This window comes from Oncorhynchus nerka, linkage group LG4, assembly GCF_034236695.1.
Source record: "Oncorhynchus nerka isolate Pitt River linkage group LG4, Oner_Uvic_2.0, whole genome shotgun sequence".
NCBI lineage: Eukaryota > Metazoa > Chordata > Actinopteri > Salmoniformes > Salmonidae > Oncorhynchus > Oncorhynchus nerka.
In genome coordinates this window covers 47,003,191-47,028,826 of record NC_088399.1, presented here as the reverse complement: position 1 = coordinate 47,028,826, position 25,636 = coordinate 47,003,191, and the positions used below count along the sequence as shown (strand labels likewise).

The 25,636-nt window shown below is 44.3% G+C and overlaps 1 protein-coding gene across 1 annotated transcript in view; it reads left to right on the top strand.

Annotated features, from left to right (window-relative positions):
• LOC115127956 (AF4/FMR2 family member 1-like) overlaps positions 1 to 25,636 on the top strand; it is an 85,578-nt gene that overhangs the window by 20,739 nt on the left and 39,203 nt on the right. The window contains 6 exon segments of the mRNA XM_029657577.2: positions 9,171 to 9,212; positions 9,698 to 9,784; positions 16,432 to 16,468; positions 19,530 to 19,590; positions 23,978 to 24,140; positions 24,348 to 25,298. Coding sequence (XP_029513437.2) covers positions 9,171 to 9,212; positions 9,698 to 9,784; positions 16,432 to 16,468; positions 19,530 to 19,590; positions 23,978 to 24,140; positions 24,348 to 25,298 — 1,341 coding nt within the window.

Genomic DNA, 25,636 nt, shown 5'->3' with positions numbered 1-25,636 from the left:
TTTATAAAGTCAGGGTCTAAATTAGACTAATGACCTAGTCAGCACTGGTTGATTTAAGTAATAAGTGGCGCTCCTCTCCTAGCTGTGTTTGGTGCATTGTAACATTACAGAATTGTATTGTTCCTAGCAGAGAAACTGAGAGAAAAGCCATACCCTCCTCCCGCCCAATGCCACCCCACACCTCCACTCTTAGTGCTGTGTGTGTGTGCGTGCGTACACATGCGTATGTATGGCAGCCAGGCAGGCAGCTATAGTGACCACTGCTGCCTCAGAGCCCAGCAGCAACACTCCACTCAGTCCTCCCTACAGCAGCACAATACATTAGCTTTGTCACCAGCTTACATAACTACTGCTGTGAACTGAGGATGACTTTAAAGTCCTTATCTGAAACACAGAACCCTGAGGGAAAAAAGCATTATATCACACTATTTTGCATTCTGAGGCTGTTGGAAAGAAGTAGCGTATCCAGGCAGTTTATAAACAGTTTTATTTTGATGGAGTACTTTAGTTGTTAGGCATTAACCACTACTTAGGCTATTATGGTGCAGTAGTCCGAGGTGAGAGAGAGAAGGGGAAAGGAGAAGTCTTGTCTGTGGTTTGCCAGTTCTGCTGTTCTAGGTTGGGACTAGGGTTGTGTCCCAAATTGCTCCCCGCCCCCTACATGGAGCACTACTTTTGACCTGTGGGCCATAAGGCCCTGGTTAAATAAAGGTAAAACAAAAAAATGCCTGGTCGACAAATTTGGGGTATTTTATTAGGATCTCTATTAGCTGTTGCAAAAGCAGCAGCTACTCTTCCTAAGGTCCACACTAAACATGAAACATGACGTAATACAGAACATTAATAGACAAAGACCGAACTAAATACAATTTAAAGGCACACGCAGCCTAGATCTCAATACATATACACAAACTATATAGGTCAAATTGCTTCAACTGTTTTTTTTTTTATCCCAACCAGGTTTGCTGTTTATTTGAGCAATATGAGATGGAATGGCATTCCATGCACTAATGGCCCTATATAATACGGTATGTGGAGGCAGTTTAATTAAAAGTACTGCCGCAATTGACTAACTTATGTGTAAAGGGGTGGAGGGCACAACCAATGCATGGGTGGTTTATATACATTGTAAAAAATTATAAAGTGCTGGTCCCATACTTCATGAGCTGAAATGAAAGATGCCAGAAATGTTGCATAAGCACAACATTTTTATTTCTCTCAAATGTTGTGTACAAATTGGTTTATATCCGTTAGTGAGAATTTTTGCCTTTTTGTCAAGATAATCCATCCACCTGACAGGTGTGGCATATCAAGAAGCTGATTAAACAGCATGATCCTTACACAGGTGCACCTTGTGCTGGGGATAAAATAAATGTGCAGTTGTCACACAACACAATGCTGCAAATGTTGAGGGAGCGTGCAATTAGCATGCTGACTGCAGGAATGCCCACCAGAGCTGTTGCCAGATAATTGATTTCTCCATAATCCGCCTCCAATGACGTTTTAGAGAATTTGTCAATATGTTTAACCGGCCTCACAATCTCCGACCATGTGTATGGCGTTGTGTGGGCGTGCGTTTTGCTGATGTCAACTTTGTAAACAGAGTGCCCATGGTGGTGGTGGGGTTATAGTATGGGCAGCGAACACGATTTCATTTTATCGATGGCAATTTGAATGCATAGATATCGTGACGAGAATGGCCCATTGTCGTGTCTTCATCTGCCGCCATCATCTAATGTTTCAGCATTATAAAGGATCTGTACACAATTCCTGGAAGCTGAAAATGTCCCAGTTCTTCCATGCTCACCAGACATGTCACCCATTGAGCATGTTTTGGAGGCTTTAGATCGACGTGTACGACACGTGGTTCTTCCTTTAAAAGTTGCAGCGTACTGCAGCATAGCTTGCATGGTGCCGCAGAATTCTAAGGCATGTTATTTGTTAGCCACTGTTACCATTAATGCTAGTTAGTGCTAGTTTGACCACCAGAGGGCATCTTTGAGAAGCATTCAATAATTGCTGTACAATATGCATTTCATAAATATGAATAAGTGTATAAATAAGACGTATGAAACACGTCGGTAAAACCACAATGAGGACATAGCAAGTTTTCATTAGTCATTGGGTGCATCGTACGAAAAACAGAGTAATCTTAAATAGGCACGTAATTCATGTTCAAATTCACATAGCCACATCATTTAACAGAAATACTCATCATAAATTTAGATTGTATTTATTTATTTATCCGTTATTTTACCAGGTAAGTTGACTGAGAACACATTCTTATTTGCAGCAACGACCTGGGGAATAGTTACAAGGGAGAGGAGGGGGATTAATGAGCCAATTGTTAACTGGGGGTTATTAGGTGACCGTGATGGTTTGGGGGCCAGATTGGGAATTTAGCCTGGACACCGGGGTTAACACCCCTACTTTTACGATAAGTGCCATGGGATCTTTGATGACCTCCGAGTCAGGACACCCGTTTAACGTCCCATTCGAAAGACTGATACAAGTTATATAAATGGAATTATAGATATACCTCTCCTTAATGCAACCGCTGTGTCAGATTTTTTTTTTAACTTTACGGAAAAAGAAACACATGCATTAAGCTGAGACGGAGCTCAGAACAATAGAAAAAATTAGCCTCCATGTTGGAGTCAACAGAAACCAGAAAATACATGATAAATGTTTCCTTTGGACTTCATCAGAATGCAGTCCTAGGAATCCCAGGTCCAATTAGCTACTTTGGTTAGCGCGTTTGGTAAACAATTCCAAAGTCACAAAGCGCGTCCACTATAACGTGACAATGTCCAGAAGTTCCGTAACGGTCAGTAGAAACATGTCAAACGATGTACTGAATCAATCTTTAGAATGTTGTTTACATACATATTGAATAACGTTCCAACCCCGGGGAATTAGAATGACTTCAAATGAGCGGTGGAACGCAGGTCCTTCCCTTGTGAACGCGCATAGTGAAAGCATGGTCAACTCGTGGCAGTGGTGACTATTTCCGGTCTCATTTGATCCCCCCCTTCACATTAGTCATCAGACAAAGTTCTATTGACTGTTGACATCATCTAGTGAAAGGCGTAGGAAGTGAACTCCTATCTTGATGTAATTTCAATGAGAGCTAGGTTTACAATCTGCCACCCCCAGAAAAAATCCAAACATGAAGTAGATTTTCTCAGGTTTTTGCCTGCAATATGAGTTCTGTTATACTCACAGACATAATTCAAACAGTTTTTTAGAAACTTCAGAGTGTTTTCTATCCAATATTAATAATATGCATATATTAGCAACTGAGACTGAGGAGCTGGCCGTTTACAATGGGCACCTTTTCATCCAAGCTACTCAATACTGCCCCTGCAGCTATAAAAAGTTAGACTATCAGAAATAATATTTGCACTTATTTATTTTTAATCCAAAGCCATGAATGAGTGAGTCACTCAGCTTTATTTAGATGCCGGGGCTATATGACTGTGCCATCAACTTGATAATATACACTGCTCCAAAAACATTAAGGGACACTAAAATAACACATCCTAGATCTGAATGAAATATTCTTATTAAATACTTGTTTCTTTACATCGTTGAATGTGCTGACAACAAAATCACACAAATTATCAATGGAAATCAAATTTATCAACCCATGGAGGTCTGGATTTGGAGTCGCACTCAAAATTAAAGTGGAAAACCACACTACAGGCTGATCCAACTTTGATGTAATGTCCTTAAAACAAGTCAAAATGAGGCTCAGTAGTGTGTGTGGCCTCCACATGCCTGTATGACCTCCCTACAATGCCTGGGCATGTTCCTGATGAGGTGTCGGATGGTCTCCTGAGGGATCTCCTCCCAGACCTGGACTAACGCCACGTTGCACCACAGACTGTCCAGGAGTTGGCGGATGGAGCGAGACTTGATGTCCCAGATGTGCTCAATTGGATTCAGGTCTGGGGAACGGGCGGGCCAGTCAAAGCATCAATGCCTTCCTCTTGCAGGAACTGCTGACACACTCCAGCCACATGAGGTCTAGCATTGTCTTGCATTAGGAGGAACCCAGGGCCAACCGCACCAGCATATGGTCTCACAAGGGGTCTGAGGATCTCGTTACCTAATGGCAGTCAGGCTACCTCTGGCGAGCACATGGAGGGCTGTGCGGCCCCCCCAAAGAAATGCCACCCCACACCATGATTGACCCACCACCAAACCAGTCATGCTGGAGGATGTTGCAGGCAGCAGAACGTTCTCCACGGCGTCTCCAGACTGTCACGTCTGTCACATGTGTTCAGTGTGAAACTGCTTTCATCTGTGAAGAGCACAGGGCGCCAGTGGCGAATTTGCCGATCTTGGTGTTCTCTGGCAAATGTCAAACGTCCTGCACGGTGTTGGGCTGTAAGCACAACCCCCAACTGTGGACGTCGGGCCCTCATACCACCCTCATGGAGTCTGTTTCTGACCGTTTGAGCAGACACATGCACATTTGTGGCCTGCTGGAGGTCATTTTGCAGGGCTCTGGCAGTGCTCCTCCTTGCACAAAGGCGGAGGTAGAGGTCCTGCTGCTGGGTTGTTGCCCTCCTACGGCCTCCTCCACGTCTCCTGATGTACTGGCCTGTCTCCTGGTAGCGCCTCCATGCTCTGGACACTACGCTGACAGACACAGCAAATCGTCTTGCCACAGCTCGCATTGATGTGCCATCCTGGATGAGCTGCACTACCTGAGCCACTTGTGTGGGTTGTAGACTCCGTCTCATGCTACCACTAGAGTGAAAGCACCGCCATCATTCAAGTGACCAAAACATCAGCCAGGAAGCATAGGAACTGAGAAGTGGTCTGTGGTCACCACCTGCAGAACCACTCCTTTATTGGGGGTGTCTTGCTAATTGCCTATAATTTCCACCTGTTGTCTATTCCATTTGCACAACAGCATGCACAATTGATTGTCAATCAGTGTTGCTTCCTAAGTGGACAGTTTGATTTCATAGAAGTGTGATTGACTTGGAGTTACATTGTGTTGTTTAAGTGGTCCCTTTATTTTTTTGAGCAGTGTATAACGATATTTGTTTTTCAAAAAAACGAAAGTCCGCGATTTGTAATCAAAATAAAGGCCAAAATAATAGTATTTTCCAGTTGGCAACAATTTGTTTACCTTCATTAGCCTACTATGTTCCATTTATTTCTGTCATTCAGTGATCTTTATTCCCACAGTAATTTATGGATCCATAAGGAAATAAACATCTGCATTTTGAATGACTATTTGTACCATTTTGTTAACAAAAGCATAAAGATGCTGATGAAGAAATTGTACTGTACATGCTTCATCCAACATTTTCATGAGGTCGCCCACACGTAGCTTTATGTAGGTGCTGAGGCTATATTTTTTATTTTACCTTTATTTAACCAGGCAAGTCAGTTAAGAACAAATTCTTATTTTCAATGACGGCCTAGGAACAGCGGGTTAACTGCCTGTTCAGGGGCAGAACAACAGATTTGTACCTTGTCAGCGGGGTTTGAACTTGCAACCTTCCGGTTACTAGTCCAACGCTCTAACCACTAGGCTACCCTGCCGCCCCATATGACTGTGCATCAACTTGATTATTTAACACTTGCTTATGTTCAGTCAACACATATCATAAGAATATCATTGAATATATATATATTTTTTTTGTTTCTCCATGCTTGCCTCAGAACAGTGGGGAACGGTGCTGAAATAGTCATCCACGGCGGGTAGGCTATATATAACAATATTTTTAAGATTATTTTGTTTTCCAAAAAACCCCGAAAGTGAGCATTTTGTAATCTGAATAAAGGCCAAAATGTTTTTAGAGGAACAGAAGGACATCCCGGCCAGCCAAAACCTTCCGTAACCCGGATGACACTGGGACAATTGTGCGCCGCCCTATGGGACTCCCAATCACGGTCAGCGTGGATGTGATACAGCCTGGATTTGAACCAGGGACTGGAGTGATGTCTGTTGTACTGAGATGCAGTGCCTTAGACCACTGCGCCACTCGGGAGCCATGACAAATGTATATTGTCCTGCTTATAGCCCATCCTAGAAACGTTGTTTACAGAATTCACAGCCTGCCATGCTTGTGAAAAACAGGGTTAATAATAAAAAAAATTCCACATGGTAAAGGTTCCAATTCATAATTTTTTAAATCAATTAGTATATTTGTGTTTCACCACAATATTTGTTGTATTATTTGTTCTGTCTTTTCTGGTCGATTAAACTGAAATTGCAACCAATCATGGCCGGTTGTGATACAGCCACCCTAACTAAGAAATACATTTGAAAGAATTCTCCCCCTACCCTCCTAGGCAAGTCTATTGTTTTGCTAATAGCCATAGTGGCGCTGTACAACATAACCGTGTGTGTTTTGAAAGAGTATTTTCCAGTAAGCAACCATTTGTTTACTTTCATTAGACAACTTTGTTACAATATTTCTGTAATTCTGTGATATTATTCCCATAGTAATTCATTATGGATCCATAGCTAAATAAACATCTGCATTTTGAAAGATTATTTTTAAAATAATTTTATGAACGAAAGCATGAAGAAATACAGTAATGTACAGCTTTATCCAACATTTTGCGGTTGCATGAGGGCACCCATACGCACTTTAAACATTTTGGATAGTAAAGCATTTTGAAGCTAGAAGCTGCCTGCATTTGTTTATTAGGTTACTGTGCAGTCTGACAAGTAAACCGCCTACAGTATGTACTGTAGTAAACATGCCAATACTGCCTGGCTCTGGACTAATGCATATCAGCTGTCGCCCGAATTTCCACCAATGAGTGAAGATGATGAGCGATCGGCGAAGGTCATATGTAATCTGCTGGCTTCACAGCACATCGCCATCGCTCTAATCACAGTCAGAAGACAGTTGAAGAAACTTGTGTGGACTTATGGAAAGGCTCGGTAAGACATGTTAAAAATATATGTATAATTTATTTTTTAGATTTTTATAAGTTAAATAAAGGTAAAGAAGGTAAATAAAATATTGTAACCTACACCTCACAGACTGCTATATTGTCTTTTGCCTCCTTTTTCAGGTTTCACGGCTCGAGATTTCTTTGAGGAAGAAATCATCAAGAGATATGCTGGACCCTATGTCAGAGAGGTGTTTCTGGGACCACATTGTTTCTTGCATTTTGAATGTCTTTTTTTCTCTTTATTTTGTTAACGAAGCTGAAAGATGTTGATGAAGAAATGCAAAATGCCTCCAGATATCCATCACTACTGTAAATAAAAACACAGCCTCTTTTTACATTCTTTATTGTAACCACAATGTCACAAATCATTTGTATCTACTTGTTCCAAATACTTTGATAGTTTGGGATTTACAAATGTGCGCTTTTCATGTCATTTTTCATTAAATCCAGTTCGGCTTTAAGTATAACTTTTTACTGACTCCTTTTAGTGAGAGGTCTAATGCTTTAATATTTAAGATCTGTCCTCCAAATTCATATCTAAGGGGCATTTTTCACACCATTATTAGTTACATTGTTTTAGTTTGGACGTGTAGACTGGCAATAAGAACAGCAGGAACGTTTCAGTGCCATTAGTGCAATGTCCCTTAGTGTTGCTCTGTGCTACCCAGTGGGGTCGGGTGAGGGTCCACCTCCTCCCTTCCCCATGGACTAGGTCCATCTTCAAGAGAACTGCAAGGCAATCCCATTATGCGCCTCTCGGGAGCCATGACAAATATAGATTGTCCTGCTAATAACAGGGTTAATATATCTGTGAGAATAGACAAAGAGCTTTTATATAATTCTAAATGGATGATGATAATAATAATCGCATTAAAACAAATGTTTTGGAGATTATTTTGTTTTCAAATAATGTAAATTGAGCAAGGAAAAAGGTTGTTCTTGAACATGGGGAGAGACATAGTTGTAAATAAAGCCATTTTGTTATTTAGAATTATTTCTGTTTTTAGAGGGAGAGAAACTAAAAGCCTACAGTTATCTCATGGGTCTCCCAGTTGAGGCCGGCACGAGTATTGAACCAGCATCTGGAGCAACACAGTGTCTTAGACCGCTGCACCTCTCAGGCGCTGTACAACGTGACCGGTAGGGAGTAGGCTACAGTAAGGGCAAAATCATCCTAACATTTCCACACCCTAATTGTAGTCTAATTTTATCTTAGAATAAAAGCTTTAGTTTTAGTAAGTAACACTGAAGTCGTGCATAATTATCAGTTTCTCTCTATTTGGTTTATGTCGCCCATTCATTGTCAGAGACACCGTATCGCCTTGGGACCCAAAAGCATAATCTGTGCTCTAACTCCCCCTTGCGCTGGTCTGGAGCAATAAAGTAGTGACACAGGGTACTGTACTAAACCACAAATTACCTCTAAGTCCTGAAGCAAAATCGCACAACTTTAAGTTGAGCAACCACTGTAAGTGTCAAGTGTAGGCATGACCTTAGTTTGTACTGTATAAGGCTACTGAAATACATCAGTTTAAATTCAAATGTTTCACTTAACTGCCTTGCACAGCTGACTATCGGCTGAAGTGGCATCACAACAGAGTTTGTGTTGTCAGAATGTTATTCGGATAAAATAATTTGATGCACACGGCATCATTCCTGGATGTATGCCTTGTTCACATTCCTATAAATATATGGGCCATAAAGTTGACACTTCTGTGCACTAAAAACATTTGTTTAATGATTAGCAACTGAAAAGGTTTCTGGTAATTGTTTTAATGATTTTTCACATGATTTTTGTATTTGAAGAATTAACAGAATGAAATGGACATTTAGGCTGGTAAAATATGAAAAATAAGCCTACACCCAAAAGGGCAGATTCTGTGATTGGTCAAACTTGAACTGAAATTCTGTGACCACACACACACACAAACTTATACACACACACATACCCTCTCCAAGCCTCAGTCTAACCTCTGAAAAGGCTCTTCTCCTCAAGCTTACTGGACTGTATCAGGTGTGAGGTCACACAAGGGTTCACTCTGTGCCTGCCTTTCTGCTTTTGTTGGAGGGCGGGTGTGTGTGTGTGTGTGTGTGTAGGCATGTGAAAGTCACATGGTCATAGTGGTTTCATAGTATAGACCACCATGCCTATGTTATGTATGTGTTGTTCAAGCTTCACCTCTTGGCTGATTTCTGTGTCACTCAAACTGTGTTGTGCTCCTCTCTTTGCCTTCCAGACTCTGTCAAATAAAGCTCACTGTGTGGAGGACATTCTGAGGGTAAGTTGTTCCTAAATCTTTACTTACAGCTGTGACCAATCCTACAGAGTTGAGGTGGTGGTTGGTCAATTTGTTTGTTAGTGTTATTATCATCATGATGAATGTTGGGTTGCTAAAGAGGGATCGGTCGCTGAGCACACAGCTGCTTTTCACATTCCTGTGTTAAAGACAACCCAAGTTTACAGAGCTAGCTACTGTAGTATGCATTCTGCATTCAGGACAGAAGAGCGCTTAATGTGCTATATGAATCGGTCATAAAGGTTCTGCTGTGTAGTTAGTCCTCCTCTCTGGGTCTTAGACATTGACTTGGTAGGAGGGCATGGTGAACTTTAGTACACAACGGTGAGTCTCATTGAGATTTAAAAATCTATTTTTGCACGAGAGAACTGGCCATCTGTCTTTACTATGGGGCTCTAATGGCCTAGCTAATACTTATTTTCACAACTTTCTTTCGCTTGAGCTCTCTCTGCCTCTCTCTCCTTCAGGAAATGACCCACTCTTGGCCTCCTCTCCTGACTGCCATCCACACACCCAGCACAGCTGAGCCCTCCAAGTTCTCCTTCCCAGTCAAGGTGAGGTCCCTCTCAGCTCACTGAGCTGCTAAAACCTTTACAACTCAACTCCTTTTGTTTCTCTATACTCCATTTTGAGCTTTAGGTATTTGCCTAACCTAAACCTAATGTGCTGTACTGTATGTATTAGCAACTTAGACTCCCCAAATACATTTCCCCCTGTCTTACGCATGTTCCACTTAGTCAAACAGTGTTGCACAACACCTACACCACATGCATTATGTCCATTAATCATCGGTGTTGTCATAGATTACAAGGGAATGCATAAAACACCTCTTTGTGTCTGTGTTTACTGTATGTGCGTTCACTGTGTTTGTTGTTATCCCGTTCATACCAAGACGAAAACCCACCAATTTTAGCACGTCACCAACTTTTCTTTACATCTGAAAGGTATTGCCGGGAACAAAGCCTGTATTTCTATTTCCGCCAACCGGTATTATGTTTAAAAGTCCCGCCAACGCCTCAGTATAAAAGGTTGCCTTTCATTTTACCGGCTTTGGCATATGTTAAATCATGAACATTCTATTGTTTTCTGATGTCAAACTCCTCCTTGGCAATCAGAAAGCTTTACAGAGATGCAATTATTTTACATTTATGTAGTTCTGTCCTTGAGCTGTTGTCTATTGTCACAGAAATGCTTTGGCATTTAGCTTTGGCAATTTGCACACAGCCTTTTCATTTTGACTTTGACAGGTAAATATTTTAAGGCCCTTATATTTAGCTAATAAGTTATTGGTTTCTAACTTAGCCTATAGGAGCTGGAGGGCTATCCGTTCCAAACTTTAAATTGTATTTCCACGCTCTAGCATTTCGACCAATTTTAAAAGTTGGTTTAGATATAACTCTTCCACTCCTTGGCTGAGAATAAAGAGGAATATGGTGGAAGTAGTGTTCATTGATCGAGCTCTTAAACAATTTAAACTATACTTGGGTCCTGTTATTTCTCACACGATTTCTATTTGGTGCAAAATTGAAAAATGATGCAACTGGCATGCCCAGACTCCAATAATGCCTTGCCATCTGGAGGATTACATTTACATTTAAGTCATTTAGCAGACGCTCTTATCCAGAGCGACTTACAAATTGGTGCATTCACCTTATGACATCCAGTGGAACAGTAGTGCATCTAAATCTTTTAAGGGGGGTGAGAGGGATTACTTTATCCTATCCTAGGTATTCCTTAAAGAGGTGGGGTTTCAGGTGTCTCCGGAAGGTGGTGATTGACTCCGCTGTCCTGGCGTCGTGAGGGAGTTTGTTCCACCATTGGGGGGCCAGAGCAGCGAACAGTTTTGACTGGGCTGAGCGGGAACTGTACTTCCTCAGTGGTAGGGAGGCGAGCAGGCCAGAGGTGGATGAACGCAGTGCCCTTGTTTGGGTGTAGGGCCTGATCAGAGCCTGGAGGTACTGAGGTGCCGTTCCCTCACAGCTCCGTAGGCAAGCACCATGGTCTTGTAGCGGATGCGAGCTTCAACTGGAAGCCAGTGGAGAGAGCGGAGGAGCGGGGTGACGTGAGAGAACTTAGGAAGGTTGAACACCAGACGGGCTGCGGCGTTCTGGATGAGTTGTAGGGGTTTAATGGCACAGGCAGGGAGCCCAGCCAACAGCGAGTTGCAGTAATCCAGACGGGAGATGACAAGTGCCTGGATTAGGACCTGCGCCGCTTCCTGTGTGAGGCAGGGTCGTACTCAGTGGATGTTGTAGAGCATGAACCTACAGGAACGGGCCACCGCCTTGATGTTAGTTGAGAACGACAGGGTGTTGTCCAGGATAACGCCAAGGTTCTTAGCGCTCTGGGAGGAGGACACAATGGAGTTGCCAACCGTGATGGCGAGATCATGGAACAGGCAGTCCTTCCCCGGGAGGAAGAGCAGCTCCGTCTTGCCGAGGTTCAGCTTGAGGTGGTGATCCGTCATCCACACTGATATGTCTGCCAGACATGCAGAGATGCGATTCGCCACCTGGTCATCAGAAGGGGGAAAGGAGAAGATTAATTGTGTGTCGTCTGCATAGCAATGATAGGAGAGACCATGTGAGGTTATGACAGAGCCAAGTGACTTGGTGTATAGCGAGAATAGGAGAGGGCCTAGAACAGAGCCCTGGGGGACACCAGTGGTGAGAGCACGTGGTGAGGAGACAGATTCTCGCCACGCCACCTGGTAGGAGCGACCTGTCAGGTAGGACGCAATCCAAGCGTGGGCCCCGCCGGAGATGCCCAACTCTGAGAGGGTGGAGAGGAGGATCTGATGGTTCACAGTATCGAAGGCAGCCGATAGGTCTAGAAGGATGAGAGCAGAGGAGAGAGAGTTAGCTTTAGCAGTGCGGAGCGCCTCCGTGATACAGAGAAGAGCAGTCTCAGTTGAATGACTAGTCTTGAAACCTGACTGATTTGGATCAAGAAGGTCATTCTGAGAGAGATAGCGGGAGAGCTGGCCAAGGACGGCACGTTCAAGAGTTTTGGAGAGAAAAGAAAGAAGGGATACTGGTCTGTAGTTGTTGACATCGGAGGGATCGAGTGTAGGTTTTTTCAGAAGGGGTGCAACTCTCGCTCTCTTGAAGACGGAAGGGACGTAGCCAGCGGTCAGGGATGAGTTGATGAGCGAGGTGAGGTAAGGGAGAAGGTCTCTGGAAATGGTCTGGAGAAGAGAGGAGGGGATAGGGTCAAGCGGGCAGGTTGTTGGGCAGCCGGCCGTCACAAGACGCAAGATTTCATCTGGAGAGAGAGGGGAGAAAGAGGTCAGAGCACAGGGTAGGGCAGTGTGAGCAGAACCAGCGGTGTCGTTTGACTTAGCAAACGAGGATCGGATGTCGTCGACCTTCTTTTCAAAATGGTTGACGAAGTCATCTGCAGAGAGGGAGGAGGAGGGGGGGGGGGGGAGGAGGATTCAGGAGGGAGGAGAAGGTGGCAAAGAGCTTCCTAGGGTTAGAGTCAGATGCTTGGAATTTAGAGTGGTAGAAAGCGGCTTTAGCAGCAGAGAGAGAAGAGGAAAATGTAGAGAGGAGGGAGTGAAAGGATGCCAGGTCCGCAGGGAGGCGAGTTTTCCTCCATTTCCGCTCGGCTGCCCGGAGCCCTGTTCTGTGAGCTCGCAATGAGTCGTCGAGCCACGGAGCGGGAGGGGAGGACCGAGCCGGCCTGGAGGATAGGGGACATAGAGAGTCAAAGGATGCAGAAAGGGAGGAGAGGAGGGTTGAGGAGGCAGAATCAGGAGATAGGTTGGAGAAGGTTTGAGCAGAGGGAAGAGATGATAGGATGGAAGAGGAGAGAGTAGCGGGGGAGAGAGAGCGAAGGTTGGGACGGCGCAATACCATCCGAGTAGGGGCAGTGTGGGAAGTGTTGGATGAGAGCGAGAGGGAAAAGGATACAAGGTAGTGGTCGGAGACTTGGAGGGGAGTTGCAAAGAGGTTAGTGGAAGAACAGCATCTAGTAAAGATGAGGTCGAGCGTATTTCCTGCCTTGTGAGTAGGGGGGGAAGGTGAGAGGTCAAAAGAGGAGAGGAGTGGAAAGAAGGAGGCAGAGAGGAATGAGTCAAAGGTAGACGGGGAGGTTAAAGTCGCCCAGAACTGTGAGAGGTGAGCCGTCCTCAGGAAAGGAGCTTATCAAGGCATCAAGCTCATTGATGAACTCTCCGAGGGAACCTGGAGGGCGATAAATGATAAGGATGTTAAGCTTGAAAGGGCTGGTAACTGTGACAGCATGGAATTCAAAGGAGGCGATAGACAGATGGGTAAGGGGAGAAAGAGAGAATGACCACTTGGGAGAGATGAGGATCCCGGTGCCACCACCCGCTGACCAGAAGCTCTCGGGTGTGCGAGAGCACGTGGGCGGACGAAGAGAGAGCAGTAGGAGTAGCAGTGTTGTCTGTGGTGATCCATGTTTCCGTCAGTGCCAAGAAGTCGAGGGACTGGAGGGAGGCATAGGCTGAGATGAACTCTGCCTTGTTGGCCGCAGATCGGCAGTTCCAGAGGCTACCGGAGACCTGGAACTCCACGTGGGTCGTGCGCGCTGGGACCACCAGATTAGGGTGGCCGCGGCCACGCGGTGTGGAGCGTTTGTATGGTCTGTGCAGAGAGGAGAGAACAGGGATAGACAGACACATAGTTGACAGGCTACACAAGAGGCTACGCTAATGCAAAGGAGATTGGAATGACAAGTGGACTACACGTCTCGAGTGTTCAGAAAGTTAAGCTTACGTAGCAAGAATCTTATTGACTAAAATGAAGTAGGCTAGCTGGCAGAGGCTGCGTTGTTGACTATGTAGGCTAGCTGGCAGTGGCTGCGTTGTTGACACTACACTAATCAAGTCGTTCCGTTGAGTGTAATAGTTTCTACTGTGCTGCTATTCGGGGCTAGCTGGCTAGCTAGCAGTGTTGATTACGTTACGTTGCGTTAAAAGAACGACAATAGCTGGCTAGCTAACCTAGGAAATCGCTCTAGACTACACAATTATCTTTGATACAAAGACTGCTATGTAGCTAGCTATGTAGCTAGCTACGATCAAACAAATCAAGCCGTTGTACTGTAATGAAATGAAATGAAAAATGTGATACTACCTGTGGAGCGAAGCGAAATGCGACCGGGTTGTTGAGTTCTGTTCGGTAGGCGTTGGCTAGCTGTTGGCTAGCTAGCAGTGTCTCCTACGTTAAGGACGACAAATAGCTGGCTAGCTAACCTCGGTAAATTAAGATAATCACTCTAAAACTACACACTCTAAACTACACAATTATCTTGGATACGAAGACAGCAAAGACAACTATGTACATTACATTTACATTTAAGTCATTTAGCAGACGCTCTTATCCAGAGCGACTTACAAATTGGTGCGTTCACCTTAAGACATCCAGTGGAACAGCCACTTTACAATAGTGCATCTAAATCTTTTAAGGGGGGTGAGAAGGATTACTTTATCCTATCCTAGGTATTCCTGAAAGAGGTGGGGTTTCAGGTGTCTCCGGAAGGTGGTGATTGACTCCGCTGTCCTGGCGTCGTGAGGGAGTTTGTTCCACCATTTGGGGGCCAGAGCAGCGAACAGTTTTGACTGGGCTGAGCGGGAACTGTACTTCCTCAGTGGTAGGGAGGCGAGCAGGCCAGAGGTGGATGAACGCAGTGCCCTTGTTTGGGTGTAGGGCCTGATCAGAGCCTGGAGGTACTGAGGTGCCGTTCCCCTCACAGCTCCGTAGGCAAGCACCATGGTCTTGTAGCGGATGCAAGCTTCAACTGGAAGCCAGTGGAGAGAGCGGAGGAGCGGTGTGACGTGAGAGAACTTGGGAAGGTTGAACACCAGACGGGCTGCGGCGTTCTGGATGAGTTGTAGGGGTTTAATGGCACAGGCAGGGAGCCCAGCCAACAGCGAGTTGCAGTAATCCAGACGGGAGATGACAAGTGCCTGGATTAGGACCTGCGCTGCTTCCTGTGTGAGGCAGGGTCGTACTCTGCGGATGTTGTAGAGCATGAACCTACAAGAACGGGCCACCGCCTTGATGTTAGTTGAGAACGACAGGGTGTTGTCCAGGATCACGCCAAGGTTCTTAGCGCTCTGGGAGGAGGACACAATGGAGTTGTCAACCGTGATGGCGAGATCATGGAATGGGCAGTCCTTCCCCGGGAGGAAGAGCAGCTCCGTCTTGCCGAGGTTCAGCTTGAGGTGGTGATCCGTCATGTAGCTAGCTAACACTACAGTAATCTTGAAAAGGATGGCCTTTTACATCAACCAATGGCAATATCATGGATAGTAATGGTTTGGAGACATTTCAAGATCTTAAAGAAGCATTTATATTACTAAGTAAGTCTTTTATTTGTTTTATCTACAGTTTATGTCAGCTATGCTGGCCTATTGAGTTCCATGGGGAACTCGGGTGTCGAACCATCCAATGATGGGAATTTGTAAACCGATTATCTGGTCTCCTGAAAGGACCAATCTCTGTAATACATAACGACTTTTGGAAAGTTCACACTCTGAGCCTACCATTAAAAAAGTATGGCCCACATATCTAAATGTAGATGAATAATCTTGTTTTTTTTGTATTTATTTTGGAAATGTTTTTTTATTAGGGAATATCTATGCATCCAATAACAAACAAAACAACAACTTGTTATGTCAAGAATTTAAAGAGGAGATTAATAGACTTAAATGTATATTTCAGGATATATAAATGATCCTTGCTGGGGATTTTACGTGATGATTGACAGATACAAACTATTGATTTTGTTTGCATAGCACAGCCATCTAAGCCTATAGGCTGCACAGAAAAGTTTTTTTTTCTTTAAAAAAATGTAATTAAGCTTTATTTATTATTTTGAAAATACATTTGATTAGTTTGATCTTTCTTACGACCTGCCTAAAATAATTAATGGATTTCTTTGTGATGGTGTATATTCAATGGAATTATTAAAATTAACGCCCACCCCTACTTCCACTCTTCAATGGTGCATGCGCACAGGATATAAAAGGCTTATGCCGGCAAGAACGTGGTAAAAATGGGACTGTTTGAAACAAGGTCTTATAAACATTTCCCAGTTAATTATTATTATTATTATTTATTTTTTTCACAGACAACTTACTGTAAATCCTGTGTGGAAAATCATATCTGTGAGTGTGTTCACTGTGTGTGTGTTCACTAAGGCTGTTTGCCTCTACTTTGTACCCTCGCAGGAAGCACAGCACGTCCCACCTGCATTTCCAGGACAAAGTAAGTTAATGTGGGGGAATGGGAGTCTACACTCACTATATCATGTTACATGCATCAAGTTTAAAACACTAGTTTAGCAGTGTTTCTCTGAGAACAAACTGCCCCCTGGCCTCTCAAATTAGGATTTATTAGCTAATGTGACAGTTGATGAGGGTCGCTCTCTCTCTGCAGCCCCGTTTTCATGATTGCGCTATAAATGCCAGCTGGGCTTGCTCTCACTCTTTTTTTAGTATCTCTTTCTCTCTCCATCTTGCTTTTTCTCTCTACATTTGTTTCTATGTGTAACTCACTCACTCACTCACTCACTCACTCACTCACTCACTCACTCACTCACTCACTCACTCACTCACTCACTCACTCACTCACTCACTCACTCACTCACTCACATCAACAGTACAAACTCCATGCGTAAGTGTGTGTGTGTATAGTGCGTCGGTTATCGCATGTGTCTGTGCCTTATGTTTGTGTTGCTTCACAGTCCCCGTTGTTCCATAAGGTGTATTTCTATCTGTTTTTGAAATCAGATTTTACTGCTTGCATCAGTTCCATGTGCGCCTACCATAGTCTGTTCTGGACTTGGGGACTGTGAAGAGACCTCTTGTGGGGTATGCATGAGTGTCCGAGCTGTGCGCCAGTAGTTCAAACTGACAGCTCGGTGCATTCAACATGTCATTATCTCTCATAAATACAAGTAGTGAGAAAGTCGTTTTCTCCTCCACTTTGTACCGGGTGAGATTGACATGCATATTATTTATATTAGCTCTCTGTGTTCATCTAGGGGCCAGCCGTGCTGCTCTGTTCTGAGCCAATTGTAATTTTCCTAAGTAATTTTTTTGTGGTACCTAGCCATAGGACTGAACAGTAGTCCAGGTGTGACAAAACTAAGGCCTGTAGGACATTGATAGTGCTGTTAAGAAGGTAGAGCAGCACTTTATTATAAACATACTTCTCCCCATTTTAGATACTGTTGTATCAATATGTTTTGACCATAAAAGTTTACAATCCAGGGTTACACCAAGCAGTTTAGTAACCTCAACTTGCTCAATATCCACATTATTCATGACAAGATTTAGTTGAGGTTTAGGGTTTAGTGAATGATTTGTCCCAAATACAATGCTTTTAGTTTTTAGAAACATTTAGTACTAACTTATTCCTTGCTACCCACTGCAACTTACTGCAACTCTTTGTTAATTGTTTCAGTCGCTGTAGTAGCTGACATGTATAGTGTTGAGTCATCTGCATACATAGACACACTGGCTTTACTCAAAGCGAGTGGCATGTCATTAGTAAAAATTGAAAAACTAATGGGCCTAGACAGCTGCCCTGGGGAATTCCTGATTCTACCTGGATTATGTTGGAGAGGCTTCCATTTAAATAACACCCTCTGTTCTGTTAGACAGGTAACTCATTAGCCACAATATAGCAGCAGGTGTAAAGCCATAACACAAGTTTTTCCAGCAGCAGACTATGATCTATGATGTCAAAAGCCGCACTGAAGTCTAACAAAACAGCCCCCACAACTTTTTATCATCAATTTCTCTCAGCCAATCATCAGTCATTTGTGAAAGTGCTTGTTGAATGTCCTTCCCTATAAGCATGCTGAAAGTTTGTTTGTTTGCTGTAAAGTAGCGTAGTATCTTGTCAAACACAGGCTGATTTGGTCGGCTGTTTGAGCCAGTAAAGGGGGCTTTACTATTTTCAGGTAATGGAATGACTTTTGCTTCCCTCCAAGCCTGGAGGCACACACATTCTAGTAGGCTTAAATTGAAAATATGGCAAATAGGAGTGGCAATATCGTCCGCTGTTATCCTCAGTGGCACTCTGTGTCAATTTCTCTTTTTCCATCGCTCTCTTTCTCTTCATTTCCACCAGACTCCGTCACAAACACTCGAGCCTCTCGTCCCCCAGAGTTAGAAAGTCATTGGTCACAGCCGTGTTGTTCGTCTCCCATCCATTGAACTGGCCTGCCAATAAATAATAAACCTCCCAAATGAGTTCAGCTCTAGGCTCTGGGCCTCTCTTTATTAAGGTTTTATTGACCTATTCTTTCCCTCTTCTAACCGCACTAGTTGGGAATCAGCTGTGACTTGTTGGAAAGGTGGCATCACCAGCTATAGCGTACAATGATATTCTAGATGATTCTGTGCTTCCATATTTGTGGCAACAGTTTGGGGAAGGTCCTTTCCTGTTTCAGCATGACAATGCCACCATGCACAAAGCGAGGTCCATACAGAAATGGTTTGTTGAAATCGGTGTGGATGAACTTGACTGGCCTGCACGGACCTCAACTCCATCTAACACCTTTGGGATGAATTGGAACGCCAACTGCGAGCCAGGCCTAATCACCCAACCTCACTAATGCTCTTGTGGCTGAATCGAAGCAAGTCCACGCAGCAATGTTCCAACATCTAGTGGAAAGCTGTTATAGCAGAAAAGGGGCGACCAACTCCATCGCAATGCCCATGATTTTGGAATGAGATGTTCGACGTCCAGGTGTCCACGTACTTTTGTCCATGTGGTGTATTTATAACTGGGCTAAGTAGCAAAGAATATGAACGATAGGCCATCATTGTGAATACGAATTTGTTCTTAACTGACTTGCCCTAGTTAAATAAAGGTTACATTTTAATTTCAAACAAAAATAACAAATGTGCACACATGGCTAAATGCAGCTCTCGCACTGATCTAAAAACAAGCACATCTATTCACGACCGCTCATGCAGCTCTACTCACGACCGCTCATGCAGTAGAATCCTACTCGGATGCATTCTGCCTACAGCAAAATGTTTTGCATACTAAGTCTTGCATAGTTTGTTAGTTTCGGTATGTTGCATTGGAAGTGGCTAATATTGTGTTGATTCGATCACAATTCCCACAGTAAAGGGAAATGTTGACCAAGTTAACTTTCCAGAGTTTTCCCCCTTAATTGACTTCCAATCTTGTGCGCAGGCTGATATTTCTTCTGCAGGGCAGTCCCGAGTGTGCCCAGTTTAGAGGGAATATTGGTAAGGGGGTGTGTCCCATCTGTTTTAGTAAAGATGTTTTTTTTTTCTCTTCCCAGAACATTATGGATCACCTCCGCTAGCCTCTTCCTCCAGACTCATCTGTCAACAGAGCTCATCGTGAGTATCCTTTCACCCTCTGTCATGTCCCTAATGTGTACTAATGTCCCCAAAGAGGGACCATAGTGCACCCCAAGCCTTTGTCTCCCGTTGGTATTGAAAAGGTCGCAGTGACCCTTTGTGGCCTGAAAGAACATCGAGGTGGTGGAGGTAGTGTGTGTGCGTTCGTTATGCAGTTAGTCCAGATCAGTGCAGACCGTGTATTAGATTACCTCATAGACTCTTCAGATATATCATCCTGCTATCAGATTAGAGAGAGGCTGCAGCAGTAGGGACACATAGCAGAAGTCTACTCACGTGTCTGTGTGTGGTTGTATTCTTCACATGCGTGCCACAGACAAGTCTCGTGTCGCTTTTTCTCTTATTACACAGTCACCGGCAGGCTGTATCATATCACAGCACAGTTTCACCATTTTCTATCTAAAATCCTTCCTATGTATCGTAGCTGAAATAAAAGATCCCAAACATTTTCCATACACACAAGGCTTATTTCTCACTAATGTTGTGCACAAATTAGTTTACATTCCTGTTAGTGACCATTTCTCCTTTGCCAATATAATCCATCCACCAGACAGGTGTTGCATATCAAGAAGCTGATTAAACAGCATGAGCGTTAGAGGTGCACCTTGTGCTCAGGACAATAAAAGGTCACTCTAAAATGTGCAGTTGTGTCACAACACGATGCTACCAATGTCTCAAGTTTTGAGGGAGTGTACAATTGGCATACTGCAGGAATGTCTACCAGAGCTGTTGACAGAGAATTGAATGTTAATTTCTATGCCATAAGCCGTACGTCCAACCGGCCTCACAACTGCAGACCATGTCAGCCCAGGACCTCCCCATGCGGCTTCTTCACCTGCAGGATTGTCTGAGACCAGCCACCTTGGACAGCTGCTGAAATTGTGGGTTTTCCAACTGTCAGAAACCGTTTCATGGAAACTCATCTGCGTGCTTGTTGTCCTCACCAGGGTGTTGACCTGCCTGCAACTTGGCGTCATTACCGACTTCAGTGGACAAATGCTCACCTCGCTTGCCACTGGCACGCTGGAGAAGTGAGCTCGTCACGGATGAATCCCAGTTTCAACTGTGCCAGACAGATGCCAGAAAGCGTGTATGACTTCGTGTGGCCGAGTGGTTTGCTGATGTCAACGTTGTGAACAGAGTGCCCCATTATGGCAGTGGGGCTATGGTATGGGCAGGCATAAGCTACGGACAAGCAACACAATTACATTTTTATCAATCAATCATTTGAATGCACAGATGCCAGGATTCAGTCACAACTAGAACATCCGGGTTGGCAGAGTGTGCTAAAGCAGTGAATAGAACAAACTTAGGGAGGAGGCTTCTAATGTTAACATGCATGAAACCAAGGCTATTACGGTTATAGAAGTCGTCAAAAGAGAGCGCCTGGGGAATAGGAGTGGAGCTAGGCACTGCAGGGCCTGGATTCACCTCTACATCGCCAGAGGAACAGAGGAGGAGTAGAATAAGGGTACGGCTAAAAGCAATAAGAATTGGTCGTCTAGAACGTCTGGAACAGAGAGTAAAAGGATGTTTCTGGGGGCGATAAAATAGCATCAAGGTATAATGTACAGACAAAGGTATGGTAGGATGTGAATACAGTGGAGGTAAACCTAGGTATTGAGTGATGAAGAGAGAGATATTGTCTCTAGAAACATCATTGAAACCAGGAGATGTCATTACATGTGTGGGTGGTGGAACTAATAGGTTGGATAAGGTATAGTGAGCAGGGCTAGAGGCTCTACAGTGAAATAAGCCAATAAACACTAACCAGAACAGCAATGGACAAGGCATATTGACATTAAGGAGAAGCATGCTTAGTCGAGTGATCAAAAGGGTCCAGTGAGTAGAGAGGTTGGTTGGGGGTCACGGTGATTTAGACAGCTAGCCAGGCCATCGGTAGCAAGCTAGCATAGGATGGAGGTCTGTTATTAGCCACCTCTTGCGTTCCGTCAGTAGATTAGTGGGGTTCCATGTGGTAGAGGGGATCAATCCAAATCACAAAAAAAACAATATAGTTATAGAGGCCCAAGAAGAAAAAATAAAATAATAATAATAATAAAAATAAATAAATAGATTGTCCGATTGTCTATTCAGATAGCAGCCAATAAGACAGCTAACGGTTAGCGGGCCGCAGATGGGCGTTCAGGTAACGTCGCGACGGAGGAGCCAGCCGGATAACTCCTTCGGGTAGATAACGTCGGCAGTCCAGTTGTGAAGGCCCGGTGGGGCTCCGCGTAGGCAGTAAAACGGGCCCGGATAGGTGATTGTAGCCCAGGAGTGATTGATGGAACTCTTCAGTTGGCTAGCTCCGGAATAATTTATGTTCGCTCCGGAATCGACGAAAGCCGATAGTCACACGGATAGCAGCTAGCTAGCTGTGAGATCCAGGTATGAATGTCCAGAGTTCGCGGTTGAAATCCAGGGACATGGAGAGAAAAATTGGTCCGGTATGTTCCGTTGCGATGCCGCGCTGCGCCGTACAAAACTGGCGATAGATTTTCGAGCTAAAGGATAGTTGATGACCACAAACAGTGGTTAGCTGAATACTAACGATTAGCCAGTAAAGAAGCTAACTAGCTTCTGGATTAGCTTCTGGATTAGCTTCTGGCTAGCTCCTGGCTAGCTTCTGGCTAGTTTCTGGCTAGCTTCTTGGAGGATTACAGATTTGAGGTAAATAATACTTTTTTAAAAATAAATATAAATTGGTGAGGCGGGTTGCAGGAGAGTGTTTTGAAGATGAGTTTATGGAAAATTTAAAAAATATATAGAAAAAGGTATGTGAAAAAAGTTGTAAATGTATATATATATAAGGGACACGACAAGACGAGGACAAAAGACGTCTGAACTGCTATGCCATCTTGGAATATGAGTGGGACAACATTCCACAGGCCACAATCAACAGCCAGATCAACTCTATGCGAAGGAGATGTGTTGCGCTACATGAGGCAAAAAGTGGTCACCCCAGATACTGACTGGTTATCTGATCCACGCCCCTACTTTTTTTTAAAGGCATCTGTGACCAACAGATGCATATCTGTATTCCCAGTCATGTGAAATCCATAGATTAGGGCCTAATGAATTTATTTAAATTGACTGACTGGACTTACTTTCTTTTATAAATTCAGTAAAATCTTTTAATTTGTTGCATTTTGCATTTATATTTTGTTCAGTGGAAAAGGGAATGATATCAACCCGCAAGGCAGGCAGTCAAATAATTTTCCAAAAATGCTTGATAAATGGTGCATAACACAAATATAAAAAATTCATTTCATAAAGAAATATTAGTGGAAATATATCCATAAAAAGTTCAGAAAAGTAATTTTAATCATTGAATCCTACCCTGTATTGTCTGATTTGGAATCTCGCCAAGGAGAGATTACATGCCATTAATTCCAATAATTAGACCTCACCACAGCGGACACAATTATTCATTACACAATTGTTCTAAATTAAATCACCCTCTTCAACCTCATCATTCAGTTAATTCAAATTATGTTGTGAATTAACGTGCCCAATTTACGTCATTCAGTGAGGAGAAAGACACATTAGCGCCTGGCTTCGTACCAACGTCCTACAACGCATTTGTCTTGGCCCGTTAAGGTAGGAATCTTATTTTTTGTTGTTGTACAATATCAAACGTCAGTGGCCGTTTTGACAATGGCGGTTCTGGTGTTAACAAGGCCGTTTCAGTGTACAGTAGAACAACAATATAAAACATATTTTGGACAAACGGAAAGCTAAGACGTAGTCAGTCACACTCAAACTCATATCCTTGTTTGAAAGACACATGTAGCAAGGCCTATGCCTAGTTCATGTAATGTGCGACCCTCTCTCTCTTCTAATGTATTCACACCACCGATATTATCAGGAGTACAGAACAGCTTGGCCTATTTGTTAGCATACTAGTAAAAGCCATGATAGTAATAGTTCCTCCTGCCCTGCCTGGTGAGTGTGTGGCTCTGAGAGCACATCTGGTTGAGTGTTACAGCAGGAGAAAGGAGCTCAGCGATCCTGGAGGCTGCTGTGTTTAGCTTGGAAGGGGTCCTGCTCGGGCCTCGTGTGTGTGTGTGTGTGTGTGTGTGTGTGTGTGTGTGTGTGTGTGTGTGTGTAAAGAGGCCTAACCTCTGAGGGATTATAGGGATGTGGCAGGGACGGGGATGTTGTATTGTGATAGAGAACAACTCTCCATCTAAACCATTTACTCACCTGTATTATTATACAGTTTGTTAATAGTTACTGCCTTTACACCTTTCTCTATTTTCTCACACATTCCTGTAAAAGGCCAGATAAATTAACTGAACTGCTTTCTAACACCTTTCTGTCTCTGCGTTCTCTGGTTGTAACTATGCTTTCTGTCTCTCAGGTCCTTCAGTACGGTTGTAGCAACACATTCCAGTGGGGTGGAGTCAGCCAGCTCCAGTGACTCCGAGAGCAGCTCAGGGTCAGACTCAGACAGTGAGAGCAGTGAGAGTGGGACAGAGGAGGCCCCACAACCCATCAGGAGCAGCAGCCCACCAGTACCCAAGGTACAAACACACATCACACTACTTAGTCATACACTTGGAACACTTAAATAACTTGCTTTGTCTTTGATTGATCATGCGTTCACCATGGGCCAGTTTCCCTGTACACAGAATCTTCATTCAAATGGCTTTGGAGTCCAGGACTAGGCTTAAGGTTTATACCGGGTCCTATATGTTTCTTTACATTGTTCATATATTGTCTCTGTCCAGGCTGAAGGCCCCGTGGTGACTAACTGGCAGCTGAATAACTGGATCCGAGTGAGCCAGCAGAACCCTATCACAGAGAGCCAGAGTGACACTGTCCAAAGCCCTTTACCGAAACAGCAGCAGAGCCATGACTCAGAGGAGGAGGCCATTCCTCCCAGGGACTACAAATCCCACACACCACCACAATACCCAGAGTTCAGCGATAGTGAAGCCAAACCTCCAGGAAGTGAGGACGTTGCCTGCAAACAGCATGTCCGCCACAAGTCCCCGGCCGTCTCACATGTTGGGGACAGTAGCAGCCAGAGAAAAACTGTGGGGAACAAACATCCCTCCAGACCAGTTAAGGCTCCCCGTCCTGAGGACTCCCAGGCTGGGCTGCGGGTGGAGAGTGTGGAGGTGGCGTCCCGCGACAAAGATCCCTCGTTCACAGACAGGCCAAAGGTCAAAACGAAAACCGGGCACAGCAGCAAGAGTGGCAGCGCCATAACGGACAGTAAGAAGCCTGCCAAGCGCAACTCTTTGGAGAAGAGGAAGACTAAACAACCAGAGTCTGGAAGCAGTGGTCCCAAGATGACTCTGATGCTGGACTGTAAGAGGGAGAGGTCTCGCAGTCCCAGCCCTGCCCGGGTGGTGGAAACCTCTGTCAGTGTCAGGAAAGAGACCCTCCCGGACCCTCAGAAGGGCCAGAAAACGCCCAGGAGCTACTCTGCAGCTGCAGCACACCAGGCCAAACGGGAGTCCTCAGCCAAAGCTTCCAGGGCCCCCCAGGGACCTCCACATGCCCTGCTGGTGAAGATTGAGCTCAATCTGCTGTCCAGGGTCCCTCCCCAGGGCTCCAGGCCTTCTCATGGAGGCCAGGAACCAACCAGCAGGAAGAGACCCAACACAGCCCCAGAGAGGGGAGACGGGGACCCTGCTTCCCCCATCACTACCAAAGTCTGCAAAAAGAGACCGGTGAGTGTTTTTGTTTGTTTTGTGAAATAAGATGCATACTGTTGCTGATATTAGCAGGTTTTTGTTTTTATGAACTGGTTTGGGTTCAGCAGCTCTTCTATACAGGAATATTATGTCCCACTCCTCACCATGTCCCATACACAATGTCACCTTCCTGTTACATCACTTAACGATTGCATTGTGTGACAAGTCTATGGCTACACAAATAGTCTGGGTAGCTATTTGATTAACTATTCAGGAGTCTTATGACCTGGGGGTATAAGCTATTTAGGAGCCTCTTGGACTTGGCGCTCCGGTACTGCTTGCCGTGCGGTAGCAGAGAGAACAGTCTATGACTA